Raw genomic sequence first — 22495 nt, forward strand, 5'->3', positions numbered from 1 at the left:
GCTGCTGCTGTGACTGTTCCTGCTGCAGGTGCTGCTGCTGCTGCTGTAACTGTTCCTGCTGCAGGTGCTGCTGCTGCTGTGACTGGTCCTGCTCTTGTAACAGTTTCTGCTGTTGCTGCCACAGTTGTTGCTCCTGCACTTGCTGCTCCTGTATTTGTTCCTGCCGTTGCATCAGCTGCAGCTGTGGTCTCAGCTGCCCAGGGGGCACAGGTTGGGGTGTTCCCTGCAGGTCCTTGTTTTGTTGAGGCAGCTGGCCTTGCCCATCTTGCTGCTGCAATTCTAGCTGCTGTCCTGACGGCTGGCTTTGTGTTTGCTGCTCTGGCTGCAGCTCTCGTTGCCGTTCTGACTGTTGCAGTTGCAACTCCTGCTGTCCGGGCTGTGCTTCCTCAGCGAGTTCCCCGGCCCCCATCGGGGCTGAGCTTGTTGGCCGTGGTGGGCTGCCGTTCTTCTCCTGAGCCTCTTCTTCCTCTTGATTCTCACCCCCACCACTGCCACCTGTAGTGGAAATGGCAGGAAGCCAGGAGAGAAAGATCTACAGGCAGCTCTCGGGATCAGACCCCCATGACCCCCCCGTTTACCCTGCCCCATGGACAGCTACTCTAGGACACACTATTGAGCTCTCAGCAGGGACCCAAAAGCACTGGGTCAAGTGGCCATGGCAGCGTGGCAGAAACTGAAATGCCCAGAGGTGTGGGGCTGGCTTAGAAATGTGCCCGAAGGACTGCGGGTCGCGTCGCTCTGGACCCTGACTCTCTGACCTCTCCTCTGGGCCTTCCTCCACACAGCCTCCATGCTTAGATCTTGGCAGTGACAAGAGTCTGAGTGTCTGGGGCTCCCCAACACCATTCCCCGAGAAGTCTCTGGGACTTAATTACCATCCAGTGGGAATCAGCAAACAAGCCACTCGGACAGCTAAGCCACAAGCCCATGCTGAACTCTGACCTCAGTTAGGGTCATGCCTTAAATAAGCGAGAACTTGCCTTCTCTGTAAATAATAAAGAATCTCTGTAAAGCTGCCTGGAAGTATTACCACAGGTGGTTTCTAAAAGTCCCTGAAGTGTCAGAGCACGAGGTTTCCAGCGGGAAGTCCTCGGGTCAGGGCCTAACTACCACTCCTCCTACAGCCTCAGAGGCCTCCCTGTCAGTAACAGCCTCAGGATACCCACACTTCCAGCTTCCTGGGTGAAGCCTCTAGAACCAGGCGGGTGCTCGACAAACCCCTCTCCCTGTGGGTTAGGAAATTAGTTTGCAAACTGACAGTTTGGAAATACCGAGGACACAACTAGCCCCGTGTGAAACAGCCTCGAGATGGGACGTGTTTGAGATTGTTAGTCTGGAACAGAAAGGACTAACTCCACACGCCCACGTCGTGACCGGCCAGTTATGTGACCTCTGGGAACCTGAGTTTCCCTGTCTGCAAAAGGAGATCGACCCTTCTCAGGGACCCAGCGAGAATTCGAGGGGTACAGGTGCGCCTCAGCATTGTGCAGGTTTACAGTAACCCCTGCCACCTACGTGTCACTCCATTGTCACGTGTCACTCTGCACAATAGCCACATGTCGTTTCTCGTTCCAAGCATTTATACTGTGTTCCCAGAAAGTCCAAAGAGGCTTGCTCCATTCCCAAGTCTGATTTCAACATTTATTTTTCCTACTGCCCCATTTTTTTTTTTAAGATTTTATTTATTTATCAGAGAGAGAGAGAGAGAGAGAGCGCACAAGCAGGGGGAGCAGTAGGCAGAGGGAGAGGCAGGCTCCCTGTGGAGCAAGGAGCCTGATGCGGGGCTCGATCCCAGGGCCCTGGGATCATGACCTGAGCCGAAGGCAGACGCTTAACCGACTGAGCCACCCAGGCATCCCCCGCCTCATATTTTCAATTTTATAATGGAAAGCAGGGGTTTTGTTTATAAAATTTATAAAATTTTGCTTTCTGGCCACTTTTCCAGGAGTATATTGATCTAATAAAACCACCTCTGAGAGCAGCAGGGATGCATCGCACCTCTGTGTGAGTCCTCACATTTCTAGCCCAGCATTTGGCCGTGTGGCCAGTCCCAGCTTCTTGTAGCCACGTCAGCAGTTTTAACAATGATGTTTTAGTAAACATTAAGTTCACCTGATGTGTATACCCTTGCAAGACTTTTCTCGGTCAAATATTTGAGCCGGAAGACCCCTCATTTCATCCACACATCCCCACCCAACCCCTCCAATTTCGTTGGTTCTTTTCATGCTGTTCAACCTTGAGCCAGCCCTCACTTAGAGCCCTCAAAGGACAGAGAGGGAAACTGGCTCCCAGGAGCATGACCACCATAGAAAGTCGGCCCAGAGTGGGTGCCAGAGGGAGAAGGCATCTTGGAAGGTTCTACAGGCCACATTTGGCCCTGGGCAAAAGGGGAGAAAGATGGATGGAAGCAGAGGTCAGGAAAAGTGGACAAGGTCAGAGAAGGCCACAGGAAAAAGAGAAGCCAGGGGGCCAATGCCTGGGGCACAGGGGAGAGAGCCCCTGATTTCAATCTGAGAACTTGAGTCTGGAGCCCGGGACAGGTAGGAGGGCAGTGGGGACTACGTGACCACTGGGGACACAGCAGCAGCTCCCAGCCAGCACACATCCGGGGTCCAGGGCATGGGCTGAGAATGTCTGCACTGTTGGGAGCCTGTCACCAGCAAAACCACAGCCTGACGGAGCCGCCTCAGAAAATCCTGAGGCAAACCTGCCAGTGTTACTCCAGGCAGCTGAAGTCAGCTGGTGTGAGAGGTTGCAGCCTGCCCTCCCCACCCGGAAACCACCAAGGGAGCGCCCTTGCAGACAGCAGGCTGCCCCGCACCCTACAGCCCCCTCTCTCTTGGCCACAGCAGGCCTGGGGCTCTGTCAAAAGGTCCTCCCGGGGGCTGAGGACTATCTCCTGCTTTAGGTCAGAGCCACACCCCTCACAAGCCCCTCACCTGAGAGGGTGCCAGGCCCTGGGCCCCCATCTTCAAGACACCGAAGCTCCAGCACGAAGGTCTCAGTGGCTGCCCCCAGCTCCATCCTAGCGTTCAGACCAAGATCCCGGGGGGGCAGCTGTGCTGAGAGGAATGAGGAAGCTGTTCAGGTGGGCAGGAGTGCTGTGAGCCCCCCAGCCCCGTGGCACTGACTGCCAGAGAGCCCTCCGTCTCCACCCAGGCTGGAAAGGAGGACGGTGCAAGCCATAGCTGGGGAAGGGAGGCGCAGGGCTGCCTGGAGGCTCAGCTCCCAGGGCCCATTCATTCCCCCCTCCGCCCCCCGCCAGAGGCAGACCTTCCTGTCCCAACTTTGCAGGGCCCACGCTCAGCCCAGGCTTAGGGGCTGCTGGTACATCTGCTCCTCACTGAGAGCTGACTGTGGGAACCGGCCTTCACTAGGGAGCTGGAGTCCCACAAGGGACATTTGAGGAAGTTTGCAGAAAAAGACACCTCACATTCCACCGCCCCCTTCAAAGCACTGACAAGTGTGTTCACCTCCCTGGTTTCTTGCCTCCCAGAGCGCTGTTGGGGTTCACCCAGCCTTCCAAGGCCACAAGCAGGCCACAGGTTCCAGATGCCACCTCAGCTCCCTAGGAAGGCAGGTTTCCAGAGCACAACCCATGGAATCAGCTCTGGCCCAGGGGCTCCTGAAGTCTGGAAGGTTCCCCACCTCTCTCCTGCATCCACTCTGGCCCCTGCAGAGGTATCCCCACATCCAGTCCTGCCTCCCCTCCTAGCAGGATAACTCCAACTCCCCTTTGCAGAATCCAGTCCAGAAGCCCTCCAGAGAACGCCCCCCGCCCACCTCCCCGCTGGGCCCACCTGGTGCAGCATTTCCTGCTCTTCACAGCGGCCTCTGCGCTAGGGGAGGTGTGGTCCGCAGCGGCGGGAGAGTGCAGGCCGCTAGCTCCTTCCCGAGGCGCCTCCATCCAGAAAGGGCCGGGGAGGCGCTGGGCCACAGGGGGCCCTTCTGGGCACTGCGGCGGCGGGCCTGTCGCTGTCAGGGCCGTCGAGGTCGCCCTGGGCCAAAAAAGGGGCAGAACGGAGTTCGCGAGCAGAAGTTGGTGTCAGCGGCCAGGGGAGGGGGCTGGGGAGGGGGCTGGGGGCCGGCCGGGGCGGGGGTCCGGCCCCAGATCCCCGGGGCGGGGGGAGGGGTCCGCCCGGGTCCGGCCGGGGTCCGCCGGCGGCCACAGGTGCCCGGAGCCGGCGGGCGGGGGGCGGCCCGCGCCGGGGTCCCGTTGGCTCGCCCGCCCGCCCGAGCGTGTGTCCGGCAGCGGGCAGCGGGCAGCGGGCCGGGGGCGGGGGCGGCGGGGCCGGCACAGGAAGTCCCCCCGGCATCCGCATCCTGTCCCCCGCCCGCCACCCGCGCGCCCCGCGCCCCGGCCCCCGCGCCGCCGCCGCCGCCGCTCTAGGCCGCCGCGAGCTCGGTGGGCTTAACCCTTCCCCGCCCGGCCGCGCCCCCGGGGGGGGGGCTGGTCGGGCCCCGGGGGGGGGGGGGGGGGCGGCGGGCGAGGCTCCCGGCCCGGGCCCTGCCACCCCCCGGGGGCCGGTGCAGCCTCGCGGCGCCCGTGGCCCGGGTCCAAGCTGTGGTTCATTAGCACTCCATTGGAGGACACTCACCTAAAGAGGAGGCCCCAATCCGCCCCCCAGCGGACCCAAAAGAGGCCGCTGCCTCCGCCCGTCGAACCCCTCCTCCTGGAGGCCTGGGATGGTGAAGGCAGGGCCGGGGGAGCTGGGCGCGGAGTTTGTGCGCGTTTGGACAGTGGGCTGGGACCCCAAAGGACCAGATGGCGCCGTGGGAGGCACCCTCGTTAACTAAAGGGTTAGCCCGGCTCGCCTCCTCTACGCACAAGGCCTGCGGTCAGGCCCCTCTCTGTCGCCCCCAACCTCTGCCCTCCCCAGGTCCCCACCCCAGTAGCCATGTGCAGAGGCGTCCCTGGACAGGCCAAGCTGACCCCTGCCTGGGTCAGGGGTCTCCTCCTCAGGGAGGCCTTACCTGACCATCTTGATATCCCATCACTTTGCTGCACTGTCTGAACCTGGAGAGTTCACATTAAAATCGGGATACTCCAATTCTGTTGAAAAATCCCAAGATCTGGCCTTGGAGAGCGGTTCCTGGGCTAGAGTATGGGAATGCCTCACTGGAGGTGGGCACAGGCCTCATGTGGTCACAGTCCTCTTCCCTCCTTACTGTCTCCATCCTGGCCTGGCCGCCCCGCCTTGTTCCATTTTTGGATGCTTCCTGGCCCCACAGGCTGTGGAGTTTAGGACTTCTCCTCTAGCCCTCTGAAAAGCTTGCGCTCTGGCTGGCAGCTTCACCCCCAGACTAGAAGCTCCAGGCGGCCAAGGACTGCCCCTGCCTCTGCCTCATCAGGGGAACCAGGGCAGCAAGAGCCTAGCTCTGGAGGCAGAAAAATCTGGATTCACAATGGCCTCTTCCAGTTGGGTAATGAGGCAAATTATTCCCTTGCATCTGTGGAATAGGGACAGCACTCTGCTAGCCAGGAGTTTAAGGAAAAGTGAGCATCTCCCCTCTGGCCAGCTAGGTGTGCACCTTCCCTCCCCCCGGAGGGCTGGGAACAGAGCTATCTCTGCCGGGTCCTTCCTCCAGGGAGACCTCATGCCCAGAGGATCCAGAGGATCCACTCACTCCTTGAATCTTTAACCTCTCTCTCTGCTGGCTTCTTTCCAAGAGCATTTGCTCATTCTCCCGGCTCTCCCATCTTAAAAACATGCAACCCCTTCTCTCTCCTGCCCTCGGTGGCCAAACTGCCTAGGAAGATGCCCCATAGCAGTTCTGTCCATATCTCCATCTACCTGTCCCTCCCCCTTCTCCAACTTGGCCTCAGTCCCATCACTCCACCCAGACAGTTCCCTCCAATGTCACCAGTGCCCTCCATGTCACTCAGTCTCATGCTATTCCACCTCTAGGCAGCTTTGGACAGTTCTCGGTGGCTGATGAGAGGGACCACCCTTGGTTCCCCCTTCCTCTCGGTCTGACTCCTTAGCAGGTACGTTGCTCACCTTTACATCATCAAAACCTGCATAAGGTGTCTTCCCAATCAACAGTTCTATCCTGGAGAGTATTTATCCTGTCCATGACCATGACTGAGCACCTCACAAACAACAGCCACCCTTTTCCTCCTCTTTCTCCCTTTAATTTTTTTTTTTTTTTTTTTTAAGAAAGAGAGTGAGAGCAAGCAGAGGGAGTGGGGAGGGGCAGAGGGAGAGGGAGAGAGAAAATCCCAAGCAGGCTCCATGCCCAGTGTGGAGCCTGACATGGGACTTAATATCATGACCCTAAGCTTGTAACCTGAGCTGCAATCAAGAGTCGGACACTTGGGGCGCCTGGGTGGCTCAGTTGTTAAGCGTCTGCCTTCGGCTCAGGTCATGATCCCAGGGTCCTGGGATCATGCCCCACGTCGGGCTCCCTGCTCAGCGGGAAGCCTGCTTCTCCCTCTCCCACTCCCCCTGCTTGTGTTCCCGCTCTCGCTGTGTCTCTCTCTGTCAAATGAATAAATAAAATCTTAAAAAAAAAAAAAAAAAAGTCGGACACTCAACTGACTGAGCCACCCAGGAGCCCCTCTCCCTTTAATTTTTTGTCCAGGCAATACATATACTGAATTGAATAAGTCAAATTGTTCTACGAGGCTTTAGCAACAACAAAAATCTCTCCTCGCTTCTGAGTCCCGTCCCGTTTCTTCTGATTTTTTTTTTTTGCCATGTTTCTAAATAATACGCTTATGATGCTATTATTTGGTTTTTCCATTTTACGTAGTATCTATGGACATCCCACTCTGGAAGATGCAGATTTAACTCTTTAAGCCACACATACACGTGTTTTCTTCCTCCCTATAATAATTTGTCTGGTCTTTATCCAGTTTTCTGGGATAGAGCCCTTGCAATTTCTCCAGTGATAGGAATGTCTTTGTTATTCAGGGGGCAAGGGGGCTGGATTAGCTCCAGGATGGGGGCTGGTGATACTAGAAAGACCAACCATATGATTACCTCTGGGGCTAGAGACTGAGGTCAGTCACATGGCCAATGATTCAATCGATCATCCCTACACAATGAAACACCAGTGAAAACTACGGGCACCATGATTCAGGTGAGCTTCCTGGTTGGTGATAGATTCTCCATGTCCAGAAAGAGGACATAGAAGCTCTACATTCAGGACTCTTCCTAGACCTTGGATCTCTTCAGGGACCATGGCTGGTCCTGCTCTGTATCCCTTGTAGTAAAACTGTACTCGTAAGTATAGCACTTTCTTGAATTCTGTGAGTTGATCTAGTTAATGATCCAACCTGAGTAGGTCAAAGGAATCCCTGAACTTGTAGCCCGTTGGTCAGAAGTGCCAGGGGCCTGGAGACTCCCAAACTTGCAGATGGTGTCTATGTGGGGGCAGTCTTCCTGGGCGTGATGCCCTTATCTTGTGGAGTCTGTACCAACTCTGGTGGTCAGCTGCAAAAGTCCAGGACGGGACCACACCTCTCCACAGTTTCATCACAGTCAGTGGTAAATCCACATGTACTGTTCCCATGAGTACATCTCTGTAAATATTTTTCCCCGCTGAGCCCAGTAAAAGGATTTGTATTAGTTCCCTTCTTGTACAACTCTTAGTTCTTCCTAGAATTAATCTCTCCTCCTCTCTTTTTTTTCTTTTTAAAATTTGCTTTGATTCAGTCTTAGAATCTCCTGAAAAGTCTTTCCGCATCCTCCTTTGGCTCTCTAAATGCCTGTGAACCCAAATTTCCACCTGGTCAAACACATCAGAAAATCTATTTGTTTCATTTTGTTTCCAGACATCCCTTCTGGAGCCTCCTTCCTTTGGACCCAAATTGGGCAGTTGGCCCTCTGGAGTGCTCTGTCAGCCTGGAACTCTGGTGTCATCATCTGGGACTCTGTGTCTCTTACTCTCTCTCTCTCCTCCATCAATCTGTTTCCTCACACGGCATCTCTCTCCTTTGGAAGTCCTAATAGAGACACTTAGTGCTCACCAAATATTCCAAGTCTTCTCCTATATTTCCAAGTCTTATATGCAGTTCAACTGGGATTAAATGATTAATTTGGCCAAGGGACTATGACAGGAAGTGACCTGGGCTATGTTTAAGCCAAAGCACTTAGGAGCTGGTGGGCCACCTCCATCTCACGTCTCCCCTGCCGCGTGGCCTTGGAGGTGATGTGTTCCTGATGGTGCAACCCTGAGCTGTCCCTCCAGTGAGGAAAACACCAGAACTCGTAAGTAATTAAGCAGAACATTTAATAGAGGAAAATGGTCACAAACACGTTAAAAGGGCTGGAGCATGACACAGGGGATGATGGGACTACCTAGGTTAGGACCTCTAGGGCTAGAGGGGCAAGAGGGCAAGAGGGGAAAATGGTATTACAGAGAGACACAATTGCTGCAGAAACGAGGCTGGGGTCGGCATTGTGGGAACTGGGCCGTGTAAGCAAGAAACAACCAGCCCAGACTCTCCAGCCAGCGACGGCTCCACCAGAAACAGGGAAGGTCTTTGCTTGCATCTTGACTTCTGATCCCTCCTTGGTGCTCTCCATTGGCAGAATCTAGCCAGAGGCCAGCTGGTAAGGGAGCCCGGGGAAATGTCATTTCCCATCTTCCAGCCTCAAGCACTGGAGCATATGGAAGGATGGGGATTGAGTCAAAAGGCAAGAGGCAAAGAGCTTGCACATCTGGTGAGGGTAGAGCAAGCCTCCTGCCAGACCAGGTTGGAAATGCAGACATTTCTGAGCTAAGGCAGGGATGGGAATGCTGCGCGGCTAGCGTTGATCATCCTGACCTTCATTCCGGGGAGCACATTCTTTAGTCGTCTTCCTGAGAAAGAGCTTACAGCAAGAAAAATTTGGGGAGTCCTCACATCTAAAAAGTTTTTATTTGGGGCGCCTGGGTGGCTCAGTCGGTTGAGCATCTGCCTTCAGCTCAGGTCATGATTCCAGGGTCCTGGGATCGAGCCCCGCATTCGGTTCCCTGCTCAGTAGGGAGTCTGCTTCTCTCTCTCCCTCTGCACCTCCCCCTGCTTGTGCTCTCTCACTCTCAAGTGAATAAATAAAATCTTTAAAAAAAATTAAAAGTTTTTATTCTTACACGTGACTGAACATGGATTCTAGAATGGCAATGCCTTCTCAGATTTTAAAGACACCCTCTCATTGTCTTTTGGCCTCCAGTGTGGCTATCCAGGATGTCCCGTGCCATTTTGATACGGGATCCTTTCTGTGTGGCTGGTATTCTGCCTCTGGAAGATTGTAAATCTTTTTTTTTTTTTTTTAACCTGGATTCTGAAGGTCCATGATGACAGGCACTCAGGTAGCCACCTCAGTCAGGAGACTCATGCTTTTCTGTTCAAGAAATGAATTTGACTTATTTATTTCATAGTGTCCCCTTCCATTTTCTCTTTTCTGCTTTTCTAGAATTTTGAGTATTCGGATGTTGGACCTTCTGTTCCGATCCTCTAATGTCCATTGTACTTTCTCTTTCATTTTCATCACTTAATCTCTTAGTTACATTTTCCTTTTTAAAAAAAATATGTTATGTATTTATTTATTTATGTAAGAGAGAGAGAAAGAGCGAGGAGAGGAGCAGAAAGAGAGGGACAAGCTGACTCCTCACTGAGCAAGGAGCCCGTCCGACATGGGGTTAAGTCCCACGACCCTGAGATCATATCCTGAGCAGAAATCAAGAGTCGGACGCCCAATTGATGGAGCCGCCAGGCGCCCCTCTTGGTTATGCTTTCTAGAAGAGTTTCTCGTCACTGTCCTCTAACCTTTCTGCTTTTATTTCTGCAAGCCTGTCTTTAATTTCCAGAGCTTTCTTATTCTCAGACTCGGTTTTTCTCTTATACGTTCTCCTGCTGCACGATCGCAATATTTGCTCCTGTCTCCCCAAAGACAGTAAACTTTGTTCCTGCTTCCTCTAACATCTTGTTTGCTCTAGTTAATTTTTTTTTAAAGATTTTATTTATTTATTTGAGAGAGAGAATGAGATAGAGAGAGCATGAGAGGGAGGAGGGTCAGAGGGAGAAGCAGACTCCCTGCTGAGCAGGGAGCCCGATGCGGGACTCGATCCCGGGACTCCAGGATCATGACCTGAGCCGACGGCAGTCGCTTAACCAACTGAGCCACCCAGGCGCCCTTTTTTTTTTTTTTTTTTAAGATTTTATTTATTTATTTGAGAGAGAGAATGAGATAGAGAATTTTTTTTTTTTTTTAAGTGTTTGCTTCATTTCTCCTGTTGGAGGATTTCCTAAGATGCCAGGTGGTGCTGGGCTGTTTGATGACGTGTGTAGAGTAAGTCGCTCTGCAAGCAAGAGAGGGACACCGCCATGGGGAGGGGTGTCCTCCAACATCTGGTAGTATTTTCTCTCGGGCCACTCAGTTTCTCTTGAAAGGACTCATCTGATCTCCTGCCTGGGGAAGTAACTTGGCCCTGGGCATTCTAGGAGCCACATGGGGGGTAAAAAAGACTGGGAAAGGAGGTCTCACATTTCGGAAAGCAGATTTCACTAAACCCCCATGGTTTCAAGAAGAACTCTTCCTGCCTCCGATTCTGCCCAGTGTTCCCAAAGTCAGAGCCTGTTTGATACCACGCTTTTGCCAGAGTAGATGGGAAGTGGGAAGGGAGGTGTGGGGACCCACTGGCCCTTTGGGATACTTTGTAGCAGTCTTTGTTTTCAGCCATACTGGGGGGGAATTGGGTTGTTTCTTGCTGGCTTCCCCCTCTGACAGCTTAGCTTTCAACTTTCTCTACTCTGCTAAGTCAGATCCACTAATTCATCTGTGTTCCAGTTTCTAAAATCGTGTGCGGGACGCCTGAGTGGCTCAGTCGTTTAAGCGTCTGCCTTCGGCTCAGGTCATGATCCCAGGGTCTTGGGATTGAGTCCCACATCGGGCTCCTTGCTCAGCAAGGAGCCTGCTTCTCCCTCTGCCTGCCTCTGTCTCTCTCGCTCTCTGATAAATAAATAAATAAATAAATAAATAAATAAATAAATAAATAAATCTTTAAAAAATATATATATATAAAAAAATAAATAAAATAAAATCGTGTGCTTTTGATTTTTCCTCACTGAGAGAGACAGACAAGAGACAGCGAGCAAAAGAGACAGAGAGAAGGGGAGACAGAGAGGAACAGACAGTGAGTGGGCCAGGAGCAGGGGCCCCACTGGGGAGAGGAGTGTGACAGCCTTGCGCCCAGATAGTGGCTCCTGGGGCTGCAGGAAGTTCATCTTTCCGCTGGGGATGATGGCGGAGGCTTGGAATATGATCCTGGGAAGAATGACGGGCTGGGGAGCAGCACTGATGGCTTGGAATGCGTCTAAAGCATGCGCAGTGGTGACCTGGGGGGCAAAGGTGGGGCCTTGCTTCCTCAGGTCAAACCCCCTGTGTTCCCTCTCAGAGCACCAGGAACCCGTGGCCCTTGCCTGATTCCGATTTCACCACCTGATTGGGGTCTGCCTCCCTCCCAAGACTGCGAGCTCCAAGGACAAGGAGTTGGCCGAGGTTGGTCACCCTTGTTTCCCGAGTACATACTACAGTAGACACTCCGTAAGTATTTGTTGAATGAATTAATACAATAATCAGACTGGGGGTGCTTTTTACACCCACTAATATTGCAACAACAACTCAGGATAATAATCCAATCTTCACCTCTGGTCTACAGGGATGGAGCATCTGACCCGAGACGGGCAGATCATTCTCTCCCTCACCCGGGGTTCTGGAGCAGGGGCTCACTGGAACCAAAGGTGATGGGGTGGAAGGCACCCACGGAGGTGCCTTAGAGAGAGAGTCCCCATTGCCGCGAATCCCAGAGCCCCAGTCCCCACCCTTCCCGTGACGCGCCCTTGCATGCTTCCACAAAAACCCTTCTTCCTGGCTAATTCACTCAAGGTTGGTCTCTGCAAACAGAGAACCCTCACAAGTGCAGAAATTGGTATTAGAAGTGGCATTTAGGCCCAGATGCCCTAGAAGAATGTGGGATTTGAAACTGGCTATTGGGCCAAGATGAGGACAAGGCAAGGAGAGTCCCCCATGTGTTCAGGATGGGGCAGCGTGTTCTGTTAAAACAACTCACCCGGGTGCCAGTGAGGGCTGCCTGAGACCACAGGTGCTCCGACATCGAGGCCCTGGACGATCACCTGAAGGGAGCAGGGATGCCAGGACCACAGCATCGGATGGGTCCATTCATTCCCTTCCAGTAAGATCTCCGCGTTCCTTTGCAGGTTGAACCGGGGGCCTTGGTCGGACTGCTCTGAGAGCATCTCAAAGCACTGGCAGCCACGGGCCAAGACCGGGGTCACCAGAAGGGAGCTCCACTTGGACTCTGAGTTTCCTGGGTTTGCCACGACAACGGACCACACACTGGGTGGACACCATGGAAGTGAGTGTCAGAAAGTTCTGGAGGCCAGCAGTCTGCAATCAGGGTGTTGGAGGGGTTGATTCCTTCTGGGGCTGTGAGGGAGGGTCTGTTCCTTGTCTCACTCCCAGCTTCTGGTGTTCTCGTCAGTCTGTGGTGTTCCTTGGCTTGTAGAAGCATCACCCTGATCCTGCCTTCATCTTCACTCGGTGTTCCCCCTGTGTGTGCGTGTCCAAATTCCCCCTCTTTATAAGGACACCTGTCCTATTGGATTCGGGCCCCCCTAATGACCTCATTTTAACCAGTGACATCTGCAATGACCCTATTTCCAAACAATGTCCTGAGGGGCTAGAACTTCAGTAACTTGAATGGGGGGCGGGGACCGTAGGAGAGGAAGGAACCACGAGGAAGCTCATCCACAGGGAGCACAATGTGGCTTCTTGGGTCAGGCTGAGTGGGAGGATTAAGTGTGGATGGGAATCTGTATTTTTGGGCCGGCTTGCCCCCAGGGCAAGGTGCAGCATTTTCCAGGGGAGCCTATGCCCACTTGAACCAAATATAGCTCTGTGCCTAGGGGCACTGTCCTTGGCCTGGATTGAGGATGGAATACAGAGACTGTGGGGCTGGAACACATTCTGTCCCTGCCCCAGTTCCCCCCTCTACTACCTCTCCCAAAGAGGCTCAGAGGACTTCCCCCTTGATTTGAGAAATGGGCTAGTGATAGAAACACCAGGATCATTAGAAAAGCACTTTATCAGCCGGGCATGGTGCCTCCAGGCCATCAAAATGAACTTCCTAGTCTGAGTAGGGATGGAAGGACCTTCTACAGGCCGACACCAGAAGGCAGGACTAGATTTCCAGAAGTAAAGTGGGGATGCTTCGTATGTTAGGTATTGTATGGGTGGCGTGGAAATCAGGTCTCAAGCATTGGTCTGATGCTCAAATCAGTGGGCAGCCCAGAAAGAAAATACCTAATGTGTGGAAGCTGACCTTTCTGGGTCTGCAGAACAGCAGCTTGAGCCAGGCCTCCCTGCTGGCTGCCGTGGCCTGCCGCCCGGGGCCTGGACCTGAGCCTTGCATTTGACACCAAGAACAGAGGACACAGCCTAGGTAGGCCTGGTGGCAGAGAAAGGCTCTGTTGCAGGTTTGGTCTGCTAGGATGCTGACTCTAGGATGATAGCCTGCCAGAGCTTCATTACAAAGGGCTGGCCACTGGATGGGAGAAGGGCAGGAAGCAGGACCAGGAAGAGGAGACTCTGGACTGTGGTGTGGTCTCAGCAAAGGCCCCAGGCAACCCAGTGGGGATCTCTGAAGCCAAGAGGGTTTTCAGAGTCGTCCCAAGCTGGGGGCATGAGAGCCAGGACTTTGTAAACCTGCATTAATCATTACATAAGGGTGCCCCTGGGGCAGGGATGTGACCTGGGGCAAGGTGTTGCTCTTTAGCAAATGCAAATCTGAAGATGGCCAGCAGATAGGGGCTATCTGGCAACAATGCACTTGGCAGCTCAGGGGGACACATCCTTAAACCCTGAACGGGGGAGGAGAATCTGGATAGTGCATCTTGGCATCCACTACGGGCTCTTGTCATACCATCCCCAGCCTGGGGTTCCCCACCCAGGCCCTAGGTCAAGGCCACTAGAGAGAGGACTCAGGACTCAGCAGTTAATCAATCCACACCAAGCTGGGTCATCAAGGCAACAAGCAATCAGGGTGCTATTGGGACCCCAAGAGTGGCCCGGCCTGCGGAACCCACTGGCTAAGGCCAATGTACAATCATGTCCCCCAAAATGAAATGAATTAGCAATCAACCTAGGTTTTATAAGATCGTATTACTAGAAAAACCCCAAGCCTGGTGCATAAGGATCCGGAATTAGTTCTCTGCCTCTCAGATAATCCCCAGGCCTGAGGAAGAAGCAAATGGCATCTGTGGGAAAGGTTTCTAAGGAGATAAAAGGGGACTCATCTCCTTCATCTGCTGATTACCACTGGAAAACTGGAAAAACCCAAAAAGTAATGACCTAAAGGCTGTGAAAAGTAAATAGTAGCAGGCAGTTTGGGAAAGTAAAAAGGTGAAGAGGAACCAGTATGGCAGAGGTGGTTTCCTGTTTATCTCCTTTATCTACTTGGCCTTGGGCTGAGGCCAGCTGAATTAGGGACTTGCATAGCAGGTGGAGACAGTAAAACCTTCAAGAGAAACTAGTGTTTATGGCCAGAAGACCCGGACAGTGGCCCCTGTGAGCAGGAAAGGGGGTGGAGAACCTCCCCATTCTTCTTCTTCTCCCCAGTCCTACCCTGAGCCCAGGGCCATTTAAGGAACCTCATTGTCATGTTGGGGGTGGTGGGGGGCCTGGGCACCTAACATCCTGAGAGATGGTGACCCACATTTCTGGACAGAGGAGTGAGGAAAAAGGGTCCCTGCTGTGTGAAGAATGAGGGGATCCCTGTCATTTGCTACCCTCTGTCTTTTCTCTCATTACTTCACCCCAGAGGAAGCCCAATCACACAGAACTATGCCTACAGCAGGGGCGGGGTGGGGGAGGGGGGGAAGAAGGGGGCTGACATTCCTAGAGAATCTCATCTTCCTGGTCAGAGGAATCTGGAAAAGGGAACCTGGGAGTCAGGGAGTGTGGAGGAAATTCTGGAGAGGAGGAAGCTTGAGAATGGGTTCCCCAGCTTCTACATATCAACTAATACCCATTGCAACAATGCATTCACGGGGCACACTCAGATGTGTAGCCAAGTCTTTGAAAACTGAACTGACATGGGAACTGCTGAACACAGAAGGAGAGAGAGAATCTGTGGTCTTAACCAGCTTGACCACCTGCTTTGAACAAACAAACAAAAAAGCAATATTCCAACATTCTCCAGAGAATGTAACAGGACCCAGAGTCTCAAAAACAAAAAAAACAAAGCAGTATTGCAAATGTATAGCATACAATCCAAAATTACTCAACATACCGAGAACCAGGAAAATATGGCCAATTCATGAGGGAAGACACAATCAGATGTTGAAATTATCGAAGACTCTATGGCAGTTATCATAACTATCCTCCATGAGGTAAAGGTAAACATGTTTGAAATGAATGGAACTTGTTTTCAGCAGATAAATATAAACTGTATAAAAAAGACTTTAGAACTTCAAAAAAACAAACAAAAACACCCCACCAAAAAACAAAACAAAACAAAACGAAATAAACAAACAAACAAAACAAACAAAACAAAGCCAAATCATTGAATGGGCTCAATAACGGAATGGAGATGACAAATGAAAGAGTCAGTAAAGTTGAGGACAGATAAATAGAAATCACAGGGTGAAAAGGATTGAAAAACTAAAGAGCATCAGTGACCTATGGAGCATCAAAAGGTCTAACATTAGTGTCATGAGACCCTAATGAAGAGGGTCATTAGACCCTAAGAAAGAGACTGGTGCAGAGAAAATATTTGAAGAAATAGTGACTGAAGACATCCTAAATTTGAGTAAAGACTTAAATTTACAGGGGTGCCTGGATGGCTCAGTCGGTTGGGCGTCTGCCTTCGGCTCGGGTCATGATCCCGGGGTATTTATCAAAAATATTTATAGGAAGAGACGATAGACTCTGAAAAACAAACTGAGGGTTCTAGAGGGGAGGGGGGTGGGAGGATGGGTTAGCCTGGTGGTGGGTATTGAGGAGGGCACATTCTGCATGGAGCACTGGGTGTTGTGCACAAACAATGAATCATGGAACACTTCATCTAAAACTAATGATGTAATGTATGGGGATTAACGTAAGAATAAAATTTATTAAAAAAAAATATTTATAGGAAAATGTTTAGTGGTTGCTGGAGGCAATGGATAATAGTTGGGGCAAACAAGAGACTAACTAAAAAGCTTAGGAGGAAAGAGCCTGATAAATAAGAAAAATTTGAGAATGAGATAATTCAGAAGAATAAGGGCTTTGAGAAGCTCTGACATATTTCTAGAAATCTAGAAGACCATGGACATGCCTGGGGCTGTGCATTTGCTCAGGAAAGACCTGAAAAGGCTCTATGCTTTCACCCCTGTCTGTCGGCAAGCAAGAAGTGAAAGCTAAGGCAGAGCAGTTAACTGCCTGGCAGAGTGTTGAAGGTGTGCCCGAATATACACATTTAGGTCTTCACTTCATTTTGAGGTAATATTTATATATGGTGTGAGATAGGGGTCCAAGTTCATTCTTCTGCATGTTGAGATCCAGTTGTCCCAGCACCATTTGTTGAAAAGACTATTTTCTCCCCGTTGAATGGTCTTGACACCCTTGCTGAAATATTATTGACCATAGATATATGGGTATATTTCTGAACTCCTATTCTGTTCCATTGGTCTCTATGTCTGTTTCTTTACCACTACCATGCCGTTTTTATTTCTGTAGCTTTGTAGTAAGTTTTAAAGTTAGGAATTGTGAGTCTTCCAATGTGGTTCTTTTGTGTTTTTTTTTTCAAGATTGTTTGGAGTATTTGGGCTCCCTTGTAATTCTATGTAAACTTTAGGATCAGCTTGTTCATTTCTATAAAAAAAGGCAGTTGGAATTTTGATGGGTAGTGCATTGAATCTGTAAATCAGTTTGGAAAAGACTGCCATCTTAACAATATTAAGTCATGGGATGTTTTCCTACTTATTTAGGTCTTCTTTCATTTCTTTCAACAACTTTTGTAGTGTTCAGTGTACAAGTCTTTCACTTCCTTAGCTAAATTTATTCCTAGATGGCAGTTCTTTAGAAAAACATAGAGTTACCGTATGACCCAGCAATTTCACTCCTAGGTGTCTACGCATAAGAAGTGAAAACAGAGTGCTTAGGTGGCTCAGTCGGTTAAGCGTCTGCCTTCAGCTCAGGTCATGATCCTGGAGTCCTGGGATCAAGCCCCATGTTGGGCTCTCTGCTCAGTGGGGAGCCTGCTTCTCCCTCTGCCTCTGCCCCTCCCCCTGCTTGTGCTCTCCCTCTCTCTCTCTCTCTGTCACATAAATAAATAAAATCTTAAAAAAGAATCAAAAACAGGTATTCAAACAAACACACATACACATGTTCATAGCAGCACTAGTGATAATAGCCAAAAAAGTGGAAGCCACCTAAATGTCCATCAAATGATGAACAGATACACAAAATGCCGCCCTATCCACACAATGGAATATTATTCAGCCCTAAATATAAATGAAGTACTGATAGATACCACAACATGGATGACCCTTGAAAAACACAATACTAAGTGAAAGAAGCCAGTCACAAAAGACCATATATTATACGATTTCATGTATATGAAATATATACAATGGGCATGTCTACAGTCAGTAGACTTGTGGTTGTCAAGGGATGGGGAGGGGAGAACGAGAGATACAGGGTTTCTTTCTGGGGCAACAGAAATGTTCTGGAATTGGATAACTGGGATGGTTGCATAACCTGATGAGTATTCTAAAAACCACTAAATTGTATACACTTTAAAACAGTGAGTTTTATGTTCTGTGGATTTGACCTCAGTAAAAAAAAAAAAAAATTAATGCAACAATTAGGAGGGTGCCTTAGGGAATCTTTTGAAGGTACTGGACAAGTGCCCCCAGTGAGCAGAAACAGCCGACCAAGGAACCCCTCCACCGCCAAGCACGTGCATCAATGAAATGATGTCCATGAGGTCTGCTGGTCCTGTCATTTACCAAACTATCCCTGCAAAACCAAGTCTCTAGTGACACCAAGTGCCTGTTGTGGGGTGGCCTGGGGCTTTCCCCCAGGGCCTCTGTCTAAGAGGAAGGCTTGAGCCTGGTTTCTTTGTTTGCAAGTCACATCCCATTTTTTCTCCTCCATTATCTGTGGTGTATTGGGAAGTTTTGATGATTACTGAGCCAAGTCTTTCTTAAAATGACTTGATTATAGGGGTGTCTGGTGGCTTAGTCGTTATGCGTCTGCCTTCGGCTCAGGTCATGGTCCCAGGGTCCTGGGATCGAGCCCCGCATCGGGCTCCCTGCTCTGCAGGAAGCCTGCTTCTCCCTCTCCCACTCCCCCTGCTGTGTTCCCTCTCTCGCTGTGTCTCTCTCTGTCAAATAAATAAAATCTTTTTTTTAAAAAATGACTTGATTATAGGCATCACCTGGGGCACTTGTTAAAAGAACAGATTCCCAGACACTCTCCCAGGCCTCTTTTTTTTTTTTTTTAAGATTTTATTTATTTATTTGAGAGAGAGAGAATGAGAGACAGAGAGCACGAGAGGGAAGAGGGCAGAGGGAGAAGCAGACCCCCCGCTGAGCAGGGAGCCCGATGTGGGACTCGATCCGAGGACTCCAGGATCACGACCTGAGCCGAAGGCAGTCGCTTAACCAACTGAGCCACCCAGGCACCCTCTCCCAGGCCTCTTGAATAAGAAGCTTCTGATTCTCATTTTTAACAAGCTACTAGCTGATCCTTGTGACAAGGCAAGCTTGGAAAACACAGATTCAACCCTGGGACCTGCACATTAGATAGAAGGCCACCGCACAATTCCTAGGTTTCAGCTACACGCAGTGACGCTGAAGTCCAGTCCTAATGCATTGAGATCAGGTCTCCTGAGAAGCAGGTGCCAGGATGGGCCTGACACCTGTGTAGAGTGGGGAAGAATAGGGGGTTGGGTAGGAAGAGCCTTAGACCTCAGAGCCTCAGTGCGGCTCTGACAGTCTCTGCCAGGCTGCCAGGGAGCCCATGACTCAAATTAGAGGCATTCTCTGTCCTGCAAGGATGGACTTATGCTGGTATCCTCAGCATGCTCATCCTTGGCTAGGAGCAGCCTGGAGAAGGCACAACTCTGTTGTAGGATCCTCAGAGTCAGCTACGCTCCCCACAGCGGAAGTTATGTGGGGTGCGTTTTCTTGGCCAGCATAACTAAATTCCTAGGAAAATTCTGAGTGGTTCAGCTGTCCAATCCATACCGCCCAAGGGTGAGAGATGATGTACAAGGGAGGCTGGGGATAGGAATCTAGTGATGGGTTCAGCTACCATCCCATTATGGTAGAACGAGAGAATGGATGTGGTGGACAACTAGGAACCTCCACTCTGCAGAGGTAGGTGGGAAGTGTTCGAACCTTTGAGCTCGGTGGTAGCACAAGACCGAGGAGCAGAGACAGAAGGTTCTCCTTTCAGACACCTTAGTCAAGCTACATGTATGGACAAAAATGTGTTTAACCCCATTTTGCGCCTGAAGAAACCAGGGCTCAGAGTGTTGAATTAACTTGCCCAAGGTCACAAAGGGACAGAGCTGGGGTCAGATCCTGGTCTGTGGAATTCCAAAGCCCATGCTCTTGACCCCTCCACCAAACTAATTCCCAGCCCTCTGCAGTTAATGCAAAAATCCCAGGCACTGAGGCATGATTGAGATCACTATACAAATATTCGCAACTGTGTTAAACATTTTCAAGCTTCGGCTTATCTGATTACAAAGTTAATACTGCATGTTGCAAACATTTTAAACATCATACTCATTCAACAAATATTTATAGGTTGGCTTTCACGAGAAGTCTATACCAGAGCTAACAGAAATACGATGCAAGCCATAAACATAATTTAAGGAATCTTAGTAGCTACATTTAGAAGAGTAAACAGTTACGGGTGAAATTATATTTTAGTTAACTCAATATATCCACAATAGTATCAATATCTAATTGATTTTAAAAATTAACTAGAAATTTACATGCTTTTTTTTTTATATGTCTTCTTCATGTACAACATACAGCACGTCTTCATACAGCCCAGCCATGCTTCAAGCACTGAAGAGTCACAGAGGCTGCAGGTTACCAACGGACAACACGACTCTAATTTAGAAAATTTATGTCTTCTAAAACCCCAACCCCCAGATACAGCCACTCTTAACAGCTAAGGGCACAGTCTTGCAGATGTCGCCTATAAAAATAGAGATGTATGTATTTGTGAATTAATCAAGAATCTTTCAGTTACAGGTGAGAAACAATCACCTTAAACCAGCTTGGGGGAAGAAAAAAAGGTTGGGAAGCATCTTTGACTCGTAATTCAAAAGCCTGGGATGTATAAAAATAAAATGAATGAATGAATGAGTGAGTGAATGAATGAATGAATGAATGAAAGCCCAGGATATAGAAACCATCCCCAGGCACGTCAAGATCCAGGGCTCAGACATCATCCGGACTCGGAATCTCTTCATTTCTTGGCTTCTCTGTGACAGCACCCCCTGTCCGTGATTGCCCTCCACCCCAGCAGCTGCAGACTTACATCCTCCCAGCCTCAGGTGGAAAGAGATATTCACTTTCCAATAATTCTAAAGTCTTGGAGTTGGGTTTCCTTAGGGTTCACTGGGTTGGGGTGTTCATCTTCAGCCAACCTCCATGCTCGGCTGTGCCAGGCCTGGGTCATGTGTCCCTGCCCCCTGGTGTCAGGGATGGAGCCGGGGTGGACCCAGGACGCTATCACTAAAAGGAAAAGAGGGACTGGATTTTGGGTGGGGAGAAACAACAGAGAGCCATCATCACTGGACTATACTGTTAATTGTGTATAATCTGCTTATCCAGTTGAGATCGTCATATACACATTGACTTGCACCAACTTGCTCTTGGACATCTTTCCACGTGGGACAAACAGCTACCTGGTTAGAAAAAATTCCCCCTAGCTTCCAATTCAAGGATACGCCTTAATTTATTTAACCAGGACCCTACTCATGAATATCTAAGCTGTTTCTCATCTTCTGCTAATGCAAACATGCTTGTACACGAAACGTTAACTGTGAAAGTTCATCTGTGAGATCTGTGTGTGTGTGTTACATTTAGATACGTATTTTTAAATTTTATATATTTATCGATAATTTTGATAGATATTGCCCTGACAACCTTGTGCCAATTCAGGTATCATCACCCAAGAATAAAAGTGCCTGTTTCCCCACCACTCTGCTGTATCAAAGATCCTTTTAGTTCCAAATTTCAGAGACGCCCAGTTAAAACTGGCTTACAGGGGAAAACACTATTATCTCATTTACGCAGCTGTGCAATGGTAGGAAGTCTTAGGGTGGTCAATTTAGTGGCCTGAGGAGACCCTCCCTGGATTCCCAGTGACTCAGAATACAGGTGCTGTATCCTCCCCAACAATGTCCCCCATCAAAATGGGTGTGTCCCTACTTCTGGTCCCTTTGGGGTTGGAGAACTTTCCAGAAGCCATCTTCTCACACTTGTTCCCACATTGACCAGAATCACATCCTCTGCCGATTACAGGACCAGATTCTGACCAGAGGCGTGGAAGGACATGCTGGTTCAGACCAATCACAATTCACTCCAAGGGAGGGGCCCAGCCTTCCTAGAGCAGGTGCCTGTCAAGAATGTGCCCCAGGGCGCCTGGGTGGCTCAGTTGGTTAAGCGACTGCCTTCGGCTCAGGTCATGATCCCGGAGTCCCGGGATCGAGTCCCACATCGGGCTCCCTGCTCAGCGAGGAGCCTGCTTCTCCCTCTGACCCTCCCCCACTCATGTACACTCTCTCTCTCTCTCTCATTCTCGCTCTCTCAAAATAAATAAATAAATCTTTAAAAAAAAAAAAAAAAAGAATGTGCCCCAAACAAGGTTCTTGATCGGAAGGCGGCGGCTGGCTGGCATGACATGGCCAGTAATTCTGCCCCATGCACTTGCTAACAACACATTTTTTTTTTAACCACTGCCAAGGTGATAGGCAAAATTACTTCACTGCTTTAATTTCCATTAAAAAAAATTCTTGCTGAGGGGCGCCTGGGTGGCTCAGTCGTTAGGCGTCTGCCTTCGGCTCGGGCCATGATCCCAGGGTCCTGGGATTGAGCCCCGCATCGGGCTCCCTGCTCAGCGGGAAGCCTGGTTCTCCCTCTCCCGCTCCCCCTGCTTGTGTTCCTGCTCTCGCTATCTCCGTCTCTGTCAAATAAGTAAATAAAATCTTTAAAAAAAAAAAAATTCTTGCTGATGTTGAACATCATTCCATAAGGTGAGGAAGGCACAAGTATAACGGAAAGACTTACATTTTAAAATAACTGGACATCTTCTTTTCTGTATGGCTGTGCTAGCGATTCAGATACCAAGTTAATTTCCTTTACTTTATTTAGTTTGCTTTTATGTTTCTGACTTAAAGAGGTTAAACACTGTCATGGCCCCAAAGTCGAAACTACAAAACAAGGTACATTCAGCAGGTGTAACCGCTAGAGTCT

At 50.1% G+C, this 22495-nt stretch overlaps 2 protein-coding genes and 1 long non-coding RNA gene across 3 annotated transcripts in view; 1 reads left to right on the forward strand and 2 right to left on the reverse strand.

The window, feature by feature from the left end:
• ZNF316 (zinc finger protein 316) overlaps positions 1-3020 on the reverse strand; it is a 37794-nt gene extending 34774 nt beyond the window's left edge. The window contains exon 1 of the mRNA XM_034988325.1: positions 2940-3020. The gene's annotated coding sequence lies outside the window, so the exon portion shown is untranslated. The remainder of the gene's footprint in view (positions 1-2939) is intronic.
• The window catches only part of ZNF853 (zinc finger protein 853), a 5894-nt gene extending 1819 nt beyond the window's left edge, over positions 1-4075 (reverse strand). Inside the window, 3 exon segments of the mRNA XM_034988333.1 lie at positions 45-495; positions 2940-3057; positions 3801-4075. Of these exon segments, the coding sequence (XP_034844224.1) occupies positions 45-495; positions 2940-3057; positions 3801-3812 (581 nt within the window). The 5' untranslated portion in view covers positions 3813-4075.
• A 4077-nt stretch (positions 4076-8152) lies between these two features.
• On the forward strand, positions 8153-20814 carry LOC117999331. Its single transcript, XR_004676255.1, has 4 exons — positions 8153-8216; positions 11386-11534; positions 12209-12366; positions 20044-20814. It is a non-coding gene; the product is annotated as an uncharacterized LOC117999331 (long non-coding RNA).
• Positions 20815-22495: the final 1681 nt, after the last annotated feature.

Source organism: Mirounga leonina, unplaced genomic scaffold (genome assembly GCF_011800145.1).
Source record: "Mirounga leonina isolate KUSES-001 unplaced genomic scaffold, KU_Mleo_1.0 Mir_454, whole genome shotgun sequence".
In the NCBI taxonomy this organism is placed as follows: domain Eukaryota; kingdom Metazoa; phylum Chordata; class Mammalia; order Carnivora; family Phocidae; genus Mirounga; species Mirounga leonina.